Here is an 11,773-nt window from a genome sequence, read left to right on the forward strand (position 1 = left end):
TAAAATTTCCTCCTCCAATGAATTTTATATGAACACAAAAATTATGAACATTGTCGGGTTCTAGTCTCTTGCTATCATCTATTATTGTCATCAATCATGCCAACCTCATAATAAAATGTTAACTAATTCAAAATAATAATAAAATGTTAACTAATTCAAACTTTCCTTCTGATAAAAACAAGATGAGCTTTGTTTTTATCGAATTCTAAGTCTAGATATGTCATGTCTGACCTTTTCAAGATCGATTATAACACACACTAATCTCTGTGTTACAGTGTGTGTGTTTTTCATAGAGGTGCTTCCATGGCGAAGGGTGGTGCGAGTTATCAGATATCTTCAACACCTGTGACTATCTTCGCACATCTCTTAGTGATATCAATTGCAACCCTTGTCCTTGTTTGGCTCTTACACTTCCGTGAAGGCTTCGCTTTCAAGTCTCATGTCAAAGCCAAGATTTTTAATGTAAGTTTTCATTAATTAATTAATCACCACATATATATTATATGAATTGTGACCAATTCACTACCTTTTGCAGTTGCATCCACTTCTCATGACACTTGGATTCGTATTATTTTCCGGGGAAGGTTACAAATTTAATTCAACTTTCACAGTTCAAACAGTTCGTGATCAAATATTACTTAATTCACTAATCAGTGGTTATTAATTTATTTATAATGGTATTTGAATCAGCAATCATCGTGTATAAAGCCATCCCTGCAAATCGAAAAACACAGAAACTAATTCATCTGATACTTCATTTTATCGCACTAGCTACTGGAATTGTGGGTGTTTATGCAGTTTTCAAATTTCATCATGAACGTCACTTCCCACATATGTACACCCTACATTCGTGGATTGGTTTATCCACCATTTGCTTATTTGGTTTACAGGTTACTTTAACATATTTTGTACCCTTGTATATCTGATTTAGTCGAGAACATATAGTAATCAGCATAAACTTATGGATTGCATGCAGTGGCTTCTAGGGTTTTTCTCATTCTGGTATCCGAGAGCAGAATCTGCAACAAGGGCGAAGATGGCTCCATGGCATGCTTTCTTTGGCGTTGTCATCTTCTTCATGACAATAGTGACTGCTGAAACCGGGTTGACTCAGAAGTTTCTTTTTCAAGGCCTATATCGCAGCCAAGAAGCACTTATTGTAAACTTTACAGGATTGTTAATCCTTCTTTTTGCGATTTCTGTGGGACTCAGTGTCATCCTTCCTCGGAGAAACTAATTAGGGTTGTTTTCATTTTTCTTGATCCATGTTTGTGATCATTAACTTGATTTATTCGTGTTTGCTTCTCTTGATTTGTTATGCCTTTTATAGTCGAATAAAGTACCTAATTTCATTATAATCTTTTACCATATATATCTTTGAAGCCAAAAAATTGCATTCATACAATAATGCTCTAACTATATTCAATACCGTTTACATATTATTATAATCAACGTTTTACATTCAAAAATATATCCAAGAAAATGATGGAATAATTCAGAAATAGACTTATTTGTTTTTATGTCATGTTTTTATTATGTGTTGAATAATTCAAGCCATGTTGGCTATTGAAGTCCGGAAGTCCGGTTCTTAAGGCAGTAGGGGTAGTTGCAGAAATTTTAGCATTTTTTTTGTTTAAATAGGTGGCTAGTATGAACGTTGATTGTATCCCTTTTTCATTTTCAAATCAGTGAATAAAGAGGCTTCCAGCTTTGAAGCATTGTGCTGTGTTTTTTTTCCTTCTTTGCCCCTGTTACTGTTCCATTGTTAATCAGAGATTGCAGGCTTGTAAAAAGCCAACAATTGGTATCAGAGCTCACCTGGTACATGCCCAAGTATCAACCTAGAGAAGAAGAGATGGCAGGCAGTGGCAACAATGGGAATGGTGACAAAGACGGGCAAATCTGCACTGCCCGATGCTGACAAGAAGCAATTACAATGCATGGGCAATCAAGATGAGGGTCTTTATGTTGGCCCAGGGTGTTTGGGATGCAGTAGAACCCAGAACTGCTAACACCCTCGTTGAAGCAAAGAAGGACAATATGGCTTTGGCTGCCATTTATCAGGGGATACCTGAGGATTTGCTGATGACATTGGCGGATAAGAAGACTGCCAAAGAAGCCTAGGAAGCCCTAAAAGTTATGTTTGTAGGGGCAGATAGAGTGAAGGTTGCAAGGATCCAAACACTCAAAGCTGAAATTGAAGCCATGAGTATGAAGGAAACGGAGAGTGTTGATGATTTCACCGGAAAAGTCATCTACAAAGTCAACACATTACGAACCTTGGGAGATAAGGTAGAAGAATCTCAAGTTGTGAAGAAATTATTGAGGGAAGTTTCGTCCAAATTTCTTCAGATTGCCTTGACACTCGAGCAATTTGGAGACTTGGAATCAATGTCAGTTGAAGAGGTGATCGGGGGACTTAAGGCGTATGAAGAACAGATGAAAAGATCATGTGAAAGCGATTGATGTGCACAAAAGTACCCACTAATTTTAATATTTATAACCTAACAAACTTAGACTATCTATGCACTTATAGGCAGTGTACCTAGTCAGATTACAGTATAGCTTAGGTAAGTCGGGTGTCGATCACAGGGAACGGTGGATTAATTTAATATATTTGATTATAGGTTATAGGTCACACAAAAATAACAAATAAAATGGTTTAATAAATCTCAAATTAGCAAATAACAACTCTCGATAAACTAACAGGAAAGCAAATCTCTTCAGGTACTTTGGTTTAGATAAATTACACCTTAAAACATAGACAATTGCATACACAAATTCATTTATTCAATGTTCACCGATTCCTAAAATGATTAGATTCGCGTTCACTATAACTAATCCTTTAGCAAACAAGTCAATTCAAACAGTGATCAGTTGATTAAACTAACATGCTTCCTAGTGTTCAGTTCGTATCAAGCAAGACTTGTAAATACAGTTAATCAATGTAGACATTTAATCAACCTCTTGTTGATGGTCATCAAACAAGGCTCACACATTAACTTACTTATTCTCAAGTTAATTCTAGTTTCACATTCGTTATTTCTAGTCTTATAATCTCGATGGTCATCAAAAATCATAAGAGACAAGCAAATCAAGCAGATGTTCAAGCAACTCAATTCACTTAACAATTAACAGAAAATAATCATCATTAACACATGAGGATCTTTTAACAAGCTTGGCAAGATAAATTAAACACAAATAAACTATTTAATATAGCAATTAGTCTAATAATCAAAGCTTCATTCAATCATAAACACAAAGTAAAAGGTTTTTACACCTAAATCAAAAATTAAATACAGAAAAGTACCACAATAGAATGCTAAACATGGTCACGTCAGCAAACCATATGATAATCAACATGTATCCGCTCTCTAATCCTTCCGATCTCCGCTTCCGTTAGCTTAACGGCCTTCCGGCCGCCTTCTAGACCCTCAAAACGGCTTAACAGAAGTTAATTGTCGACTAAATTAGGTTAGAAGTCGAATCCCCCTCTCTGGTTAGCTATAAATCGACATTTATAATCTTTGTGGCCGACCTAAGTACGCTGCTGGGCGTACTTAGGATTACGTAGCGCGTACTCAAGATAATCACGCGATCAAGTTTATCCGGTGCAAAGGTGTACGCGGCGCGTACTATTTCCTTACGCGGGGCGTACTTACTTTTTCAACAATTTTGATTTCTTTTAGCTTCTAAGCCCGGTTCCCGATTCAGTCTTTTCTTTTGTGCTTCATCGACAACAATTAGCTGCAAAACATAATTCAAAGTATTATGAGTACTTTTTAGTTCTAAAATAGAATAAATAAGGCCAAAATATTAAGATAAAGTGTATAAAAATATATATAAAAATACACATATCAGCGATGATCGGATACTCTTGTTGACTCACAAAGAGTGGTCCGATAGAAACAAATAGAAATCGGAAGGTGACTCAAAACAAAGAGCAAGCCGAGGTGGTTTCAGTGGTTCACGTGGCGGTCGTGGCAGAGGAAGAGGAAGAAACGAAGGAGGCCGTGGTGGTCGCGGTGGCAGAAGCGGAACCCATCACCAAAAAGGAAGTAATCCTACTGCATCAAGTAGCCATGACAAGAGTGACATTCAATGCTATAACTGCCAGGAGTATGGGCATTATGCATTTGAATGCAAGAATCCTCGAAAGGAACGAAGCCATGAGAATAATCTAGTCCAAGAAATTCATGATGACGAGCCTGCCCTGTTGCTGTCAACATACGAAGATGAAAGACTAGTGTTCTTAAATGAAGAAAATCGCAGTCCTCATCTGAGAACTCATGGTAATCCAAAAAACACATCTTGCACATGGTACCTGGACACAGGTGTAAGTAACCATATGACTGGAGACAAAACCAAGTTCAGAACGTTGAATGAGTCAATTCATGGCTTTGTAAAGTTTGGGAATGAATCGAGAGTAAGAATTGAAGGCAAAGGTTCAATAGTTTTCAAGTGCAAGAATGGAGAGTGTAGAAAACTAAATGAAGTATACTACATACCCGATTTGTGTAGCAACATCATTATCTTGGGTCAATTAGCAGAAGGTGGAGATGAGATAAAAATCAAAGACCCATTCTTATGGGTTCATGATTCAATTGGAAAGCTGCTAATGAAGGTGAGAAGATCAGCAAATAGACTTTACAAAATAGAGCTAGAAGAAGCTACTGCAGTGTGCTTTGCTGTAGACTGTGATAATCTAACTTGGCTCTGGCACAAGCGAATGGGGCATGTAAACTTTAATTCAATGAAGCCGATGATTGATAAGAAGATGATCGAAGGTGTGCCACAAATAAAGATTCCCTCACAACCGTGTGAGGGCTGTTTGGTGGGAAAACAAGAAAGAGATTCATTTCCAGCTCAAACGAAATTCAGGGCAAACAAGAAACTGGAGTTGATCTATGGTGATTTATGTGGGCCAGTTACTCCTCCAACACCTTCTGGTAATAGATATTTCATGTTGATGGTTGATGATTTTAGTAGAGTGGTGTGGGTGTACTTGTTGAAGTCTAAAGATGAAGCTCTACAAGTGTTCAAGAACTTTAGAAGCAAGGTAGAAACTGAAGCAGGGGAGAAAGTGAAAGTGTTCTGCACCGATCGTGGAGGAGAGTTCTTATCAAAGGAATTTACGAAGTACTGTGAAGAAACTGGGTTGGAGAGACAGTACATGTCCCCCTACTCTCCACAACAAAATGGAGTGGTAGAGAGACGTAATCAGATTGTATTGGAGATGGTGAGGTGCAACTTAAAGACAATGTCTGTGCCGAATGCATTGTGGGGAGAAGCTGTATAATACTCTATTTATGTCTTGAACAGAGCTCACACGAAAGCCTTGAAGAATATGACTCCCTATGAAGCATGGACTGGGAGAAAGCCACATATAGCACATCTCAGGGTGTTCGGTTGTGTAGCCCACATGAAAATTGTCAAAGGGCATTTGAAGAAACTAGAAGATAGAAGTATGCCCTTGGTTCATCTTGGAATTGAAAAAGGCTCGAAAGCATACAGGCTTCTAGGCCCAGACTCAGGGAAAGTCTACGTGAGTCGAGATGTTGTATTCGAAGAAGAACGAAATTGGATGTGGGAGAAAAGTCAAAGGATCAAAGCGACACCTGGAGTATCTTTTACAGTCGAAGGATTTGATTTAGATGGTGATGTCCTTTATGATGAGGAAGAATGGGCGCCGGACACACCAGGTCAAGCAAATGGATCAGATCATGGAAGTGGGTCATTTTCTAATTGGCCCAATAGTGAGCAGTCACATATGTCGGGTTACCCACAATCAGGCCCACCGGGTAGTCCGATATCGCCAAATACCCCATATACCCCACTCGCACAAGGTGATCCCATTACGATCGACTCATCGCCTCAGGCAGCGACTCCGAGCACCGCATCTAGCTCTACGGGCGGTGGAGCTCCCAAAAGGTTCAGGCTTCTTACCGATTTGTACGATAACACTCAGGAAATTCATATACCCCCTGAAGAATTGATGCTGATTCGAAACAATGAAGAACCCACATCATACCTTGAGGTTAGTAAGAAAAAGGAGTGGCGAGAGGCGATGGATGCTGAGTTAGCATCAATCGAAAAAATTAACACCTGGAAGTTGGTTGATCTCCAAAAAATTGCAAGGCCATCGGATTGAAGTGGGTTTATAAACTAAAGAAGGATCCAAGTGGGAAGATTGTCAAGCATAAAGCCAGAATTTTAGCGAAGGGGTATGTCTAAAGGCATGGGATCGACTATGATGAGGTATTAGCCCCCGTGGACAGAATTGACACAATTCGCCTAATCTTAGCCCTAGCAGGTTCAAATGGTTGGAAGGTTCACCATCTGGATGTCAAATCGGCATTCCTGAATGGAAACCTAGAAGAGGAAGTTTACGTGAGTCAACCGGATGGCTATCAGAAAAGAAGCCAAGCTCACAAGGTGTACAAACTTTCCAAAGCCCTTTACGGGCTCAAACAAGCTCCCAGGGCTTTGAATGCTTGCTTGGATCGACATCTAAAGAACATTGTATTTACAAGGTGTGCCCATGAATACTCTGTCTACATCAAAAGGTATGTGTGACATCCCCAATTTCATGGCCAGAAAATACCGATTTGTTTATGCTTGTTTTTAAAATCAGAGTACTCTTTTAAAGAAAACAGTTGCGAAATTTGTTCCCAAAACAAGATATGATAATAACTTATCAAAAAATTTCTCGAAGAGAATGTATTTTCATTTAATAATAAAACCTCGGGATGTCATGTTCCGATATAGACATATAAGCATAAACAGAACTTACATTTAATTACACAATTGATTTATATATCCTTTAAATCTCTCTGTGAAATATGTCTTCGTATTAATACCTGCGATACAAAGAAAATTGAGTGGGTCAGGCTTGGGAGCCTGGTGAGCATATAGGGTTTTCATCCCACAATGTTATATCATATATTTATAAATATAGAACATTCAACTTGTACAATTTCACCATATAAAGGCAAATCTTATCCCACCCCATCGATCCTCACAACGACACGATCTAAACTCTCGTATCTAAAATTTTCCTCTTTACTCGATCCCTACTCACGGATCTAGAACTATTATCTTCACCCGATCCATACTCACGGATCTAAAACTAACCTTTTCACCTGATCCATACTCACGGATCTAAAACTAACCTTTTTCCCCTAATCCATACTCACGGATCTAAAACTAACCTCCTGATCTGATCCATACTTTCAGATCAATAATTGTACCCAATCCATACTCCCGGAATAGGGACAATTAACTATACCTTAATCCTGATCTGATCCATACTCCCAGATCAATAACTGTGACCAATCCATACTCCCAGACTAGGGACAATTAACTTAGTCATAATCCATACTCCCGGACTAACAACAAGTTTTATCTCTTTACCTGATCCATACTCCCGGATCTAAAACTAACCTCTTGGTCTAATCCATAATCACGGATCTAAAACTAGCCTCTTGATCTCATTATCCAACTCATCGTTTTATCACACACCAACTATCTCATCTACCCATGTTCTACCCAACATATTTGTAGATATAAAATACATATACAGTTTAACTCATTTAAAAACTATATAAAACATCCATTCCACACTCATATCAAATAAAACACAACAATATATAAACACATAGCACGTATTTTATAACAAATACTTCATACTTATGTGTTAGAAGAAAGTAAACACACACTCACTCATATAAACATCTTTATATTATACACATAGCACGTATTTCATAGCAAATACTTAATATTTATGTGTTAGAAGAAAGTGACCACACACTCACTTGATTAGAAGATGATCGGACAGCACTACGGCTTGTAGAAGTTGTATTCTTCGGTAGATCTGGAAGATCTTCACAAAAACCGGACTCCTCACGGGCAGAGCTTCGGATCGGGAATAGCACTTCTCGGGATCTTCGGGGCCTCGGGACTTGCTTCGGGGCTCGGGAATGATACCGGGGCTTCGAGATAATTGTTGCATGAAAACGATGCAAAAACGCGAGAAAAAGGGAAGAAATGATCAAAAGAATCGGTTGCCCTCGACATCCTTTTATAGGGGGCTGAAACACGAATTACACTAGGCGTAATGTGGATAAGCCCGGTGACTCCCCCCCTTTGGATAATATCCGAATTTTTATTTAAATTAAATACTTTAATTATTTAATAAACTTCAAAAATTCATATCTTCCTCATACGAGCTCCGTTTTCAACATTCTTTATATCCCCGCGTAGGTGAGACTACGCTCTACAACTTTCGTTTAGACTCTATCGGCCAATTTTGACTTTATTTTTATTATATTATTTTAGTAGGCCGGGACAGGAAACTCCGTTATAAATTCATAACTTCTTCATCCGGCGTCCGTTTTCGCCTATCTTTTTATCGTTTCATTACAATTGACGAGATATTCGATTCTCATTTAGATTGTTTCGGCTAAAAACCGATCGATCTCAAATCGAGTATTCGGGCTGCATACTGCTAAGCTGAAATTTAGAAAAATCATAACTTCCTCATACAAAGTCAGATTTGGACGTTCTTTTTATGCATGCTCATGGTTTAATGAACTCTACGACTTTCATTTAGATCGATAAGGCTAAATATCACTCTAACATAAATTCACTTTTTACGTCATTCAGCGTCGTGTCGGTTCTGTCGCGAAACTTCGACAGGTCATAACTTCTTCGTTATAACTCGGATTTCGGCGTTCTTTATAATCACAAAAACCATGTAACATACACTATAACCTAGTTAAGATTATTCGTTCTAAATAATCTTTCATTAAAAATTCATTTTTGACGCCTATCATCTCTAAATTGACTAGCCCGGATCTACGGGCGTTACAGTATGATAACCATGTCCTGATCATAGGAGTGTATGTAGATGACTTAATTTTCACAGGAAGCTGCCACAAAAGTGTTCAGAAGTTTAAGAAGGAGATGAACACAAAGTTTGAAATGAGTGATTTGGGATTCCTAACTCATTATTTGGGAATTGAAGTAAGCCAAAATGACGAGGGAATTTCACTAAAACAAGAGTCTTATGCCAAGAACCTGCTTGCCAAGACAGGTATGCAGGATTGTAATCCCACAAAAACCCCCATGGAACACAAGCTTAGGCTCAGGAAAGAAGACGAATCTGAATTGGTGAATCCCACAGAGTATCGAAGCATAGTGGGTGGATTGAGATATCTGACCCATACAAGGCCAGACATATCTTTTGCTGTGGGAATAGTGAGTCGTAGAAGCATAGGAGGCACATAAAGGGCACTCTGAATTTTGGTTTAAAGTACACAAAAGGGAAGGAGAATGTCACACTAAAAGGGCACACAGATAGTGATTTGGCAAATGACCTTAATGATCGTAGAAGCACAGGAGGCATGGTATTCTACATGAATGAGAACTTGATCATATGGGCTTCACAAAGCAGATGTGTGTGGCACTCTCCACCTGTGAAGCAGAATTTATGGCTGCCACCATGGCAGCCAGTCAAGGAATTTGGCTCAGGAGATTGCTCAGTGAGATACCCGGACAGAAGTTGCCACCTGTTGAACTAAAAGTTGACAACAAATCCTCACTAGATCTAATGAAGAACCCTGTCTTCCATGGCAGAAGCAAGCACATAGAAATCCGGTTCCACTTCATCCGAGAACGTGTTGAGAATGGGGACATTATGGTCTCTCATATCTGCAGCAAGGAGCAGAAAGCAGATGTCCTGACCAAGTCATTGGGAAGATTGAAGTTTGAGGAGATGCGAAGTCTCCTTGGAGTGGTGAAGGTATGATTTCTGAATTAAGGAGGAGAATGATGGAATAATTCAGAAATAGACTTATTTGTTTTTATGTCATGTTTTTATTATGTGTTGAATAATTCAAGCCATGTTGGCTATTGAAGTCCGGTTCTTAAGGCAGTAGGGGTAGTTGCAGAAATTTTAGCATTTTTTTTTGTTTAAATAGGTGGCTAGTATGAACGTTGATTGTATCCCTCTTTCATTTTCAAATCAGTGAATAAAGAGGTTTCCAGCTTTGAAGCATTGTGCTGTGTTTTTTCCTTCTTTGCCCCTGTTACTGTTCCATTGTTAATAAGAGATTGCAGGCTTGTAAAAAGCCAACAGAAAAAAGATCCACAGGTGGCATCTTCTTCCCCAAGAAGCACAAGGGTCAATTTTCTTCGCCTGGTCTTATCAACAAAGCACCTTCGGAGAGTTGAAAGACCACCGACGATGGTAACTGAAACATCTCCGATGGCCGCCCGCTCCAATCGAAGCCACATCAGCATTTTTTTCACTCAACATCTGCCTCTCTCCAACAGTGATTTTCGCCCAGCAGCAACAAATTGGGAAAATGCAACCACCGGACCATCTTCTGTCGACAGCCGTTCTCGGCACCGGCCACCAAACATAACGACGTCGACGAAGCACCACCGCCGATGATGTTTGCGACGAAGCACCATCGTCTGTTGACCCCTAACAACAACAACTTCAACGCCCGTCACCACCGTTTCTTGCCGATGGCGAAGCTCCATCGTACCTCGCCACCATCGCTTGATCTCCGTGCCTTGCTGACGTGAAATATGACGAAAAATTTCCATTGGCGGTCTCCTTCGTCACTGCTGGTAGCAACTGATTGACTCCCGTGCTCTCAATCGGCGTTGGAAATCGCATCGCAACTCTGGCCACCAGGTGTTCCGTCGTTGATCGTCTCCTTCCCTGGAGATCGAAGATGTGAGGGCAAGATACCGTATACAAAATCCTCATCCAAATTGATAACATAAGTGGAGTTCAAACAAGAAAATAAGCATTTGGTTCTAATTTCGAGACTGGGCTTCAAAAATCTTCTAATGGGCTGTTACTATTTTGGGCTTCCCCAATCTAGTTTCTGATTTATTGGGCTACCCTTAGAACATAATAATGACCTAATTTTAAAACACAAAACTCAGCATACGCTAGTGTTCCGCGAGCCCCTCTAACAAAATACGCTTTCAGAATGCGCCTACTAGATTTCTTGAAAAAAAAAAGAGAAGAATGAGAATAAAAAAAATTGGGCCTAATTACTCAAATGGGCTACCATAATGATGATTTTGGGATCCACCCACATTTCATTTTTCATTGGGCTACCATAATAATTTTTGGGGCTTCTGATAAATTAGACTTTTAATGGAATATTCTCGCAAAATATACTAAGCCGTTTTACGCTCACATTCCACAAGCTCAACTCAACAAAATACGTTTTCAGATACGCATTGCGGTCTGGAATTGTTCGATATTTTCAAAAAGAAAAAAAAAACGAGAAACCGGGTTGATAATCAATGGTTTGTTGACATTTCAACCCTGGGCTCCTCCAAGTGAGCTAAGCAATTCGATTTTGGGCTCAATAGCTTTCAGAATCTAATAGTTTTTTGGGCTTCCTTTAAATCACATTTTAATGGGTTAGCTAAAGTACCAAAAAACGGGCTAGTTTTTGGGCTTCCATTAAATCAACGATTTAGGCACAAATGTTGCAATTCCACTTGACAACATACATATTCAGAATATACGATACGATTCAACCCCTTCTATTTTTTCCAAAAAAAAGGGAGGGGGGGGGGGGGGGGGTGGAGTAGTACACCACTGCTAGTGCTCCGTGAAACGCTTTAAAGCGATCGCAATCTTAATCACTCTATGATTTCAAGAAAACATACTAACTGTCAAATCAAACATGAGTGTTTCGTCTTTTCAAGATAACCTCAGAACACTTCGACGACAAGCTCG

At 39.2% G+C, this 11,773-nt stretch overlaps 1 protein-coding gene across 1 annotated transcript; it reads left to right on the plus strand.

The window, feature by feature from the left end:
* Positions 1 to 1,358, plus strand: LOC145071321 (putative ascorbate-specific transmembrane electron transporter 1). The gene is made up of 4 exons (XM_079018222.1): positions 1 to 462; positions 536 to 584; positions 691 to 890; positions 977 to 1,358. Exons 1-4 carry the CDS (start codon positions 304 to 306, stop codon positions 1,235 to 1,237), a joined length of 669 nt encoding a protein of 222 aa, XP_078874348.1. The 5' UTR covers positions 1 to 303; the 3' UTR covers positions 1,238 to 1,358.
* Positions 1,359 to 11,773: the final 10,415 nt, after the last annotated feature.

Source organism: Lactuca serriola, chromosome 8, assembly GCF_051521515.1.
Source record: "Lactuca serriola cultivar US96UC23 chromosome 8, Lser_US96UC23_V15, whole genome shotgun sequence".
NCBI lineage: Eukaryota > Viridiplantae > Streptophyta > Magnoliopsida > Asterales > Asteraceae > Lactuca > Lactuca serriola.

Excerpts from the sequence above, each read along its gene's own strand:
- LOC145071321 (XM_079018222.1), top strand. The coding sequence starts at position 304 with ATGGCGAAGGGTGGTGCGAGTTATCAGATATCTTCAACACCTGTGACT. Across the intron at positions 585-690 it reads CGTATTATTTTCCGGGGAAG|CAATCATCGTGTATAAAGCC; the intron begins GTTACAAATTTA and ends TATTTGAATCAG. Across the intron at positions 891-976 it reads TTTGCTTATTTGGTTTACAG|TGGCTTCTAGGGTTTTTCTC; the intron begins GTTACTTTAACA and ends GATTGCATGCAG.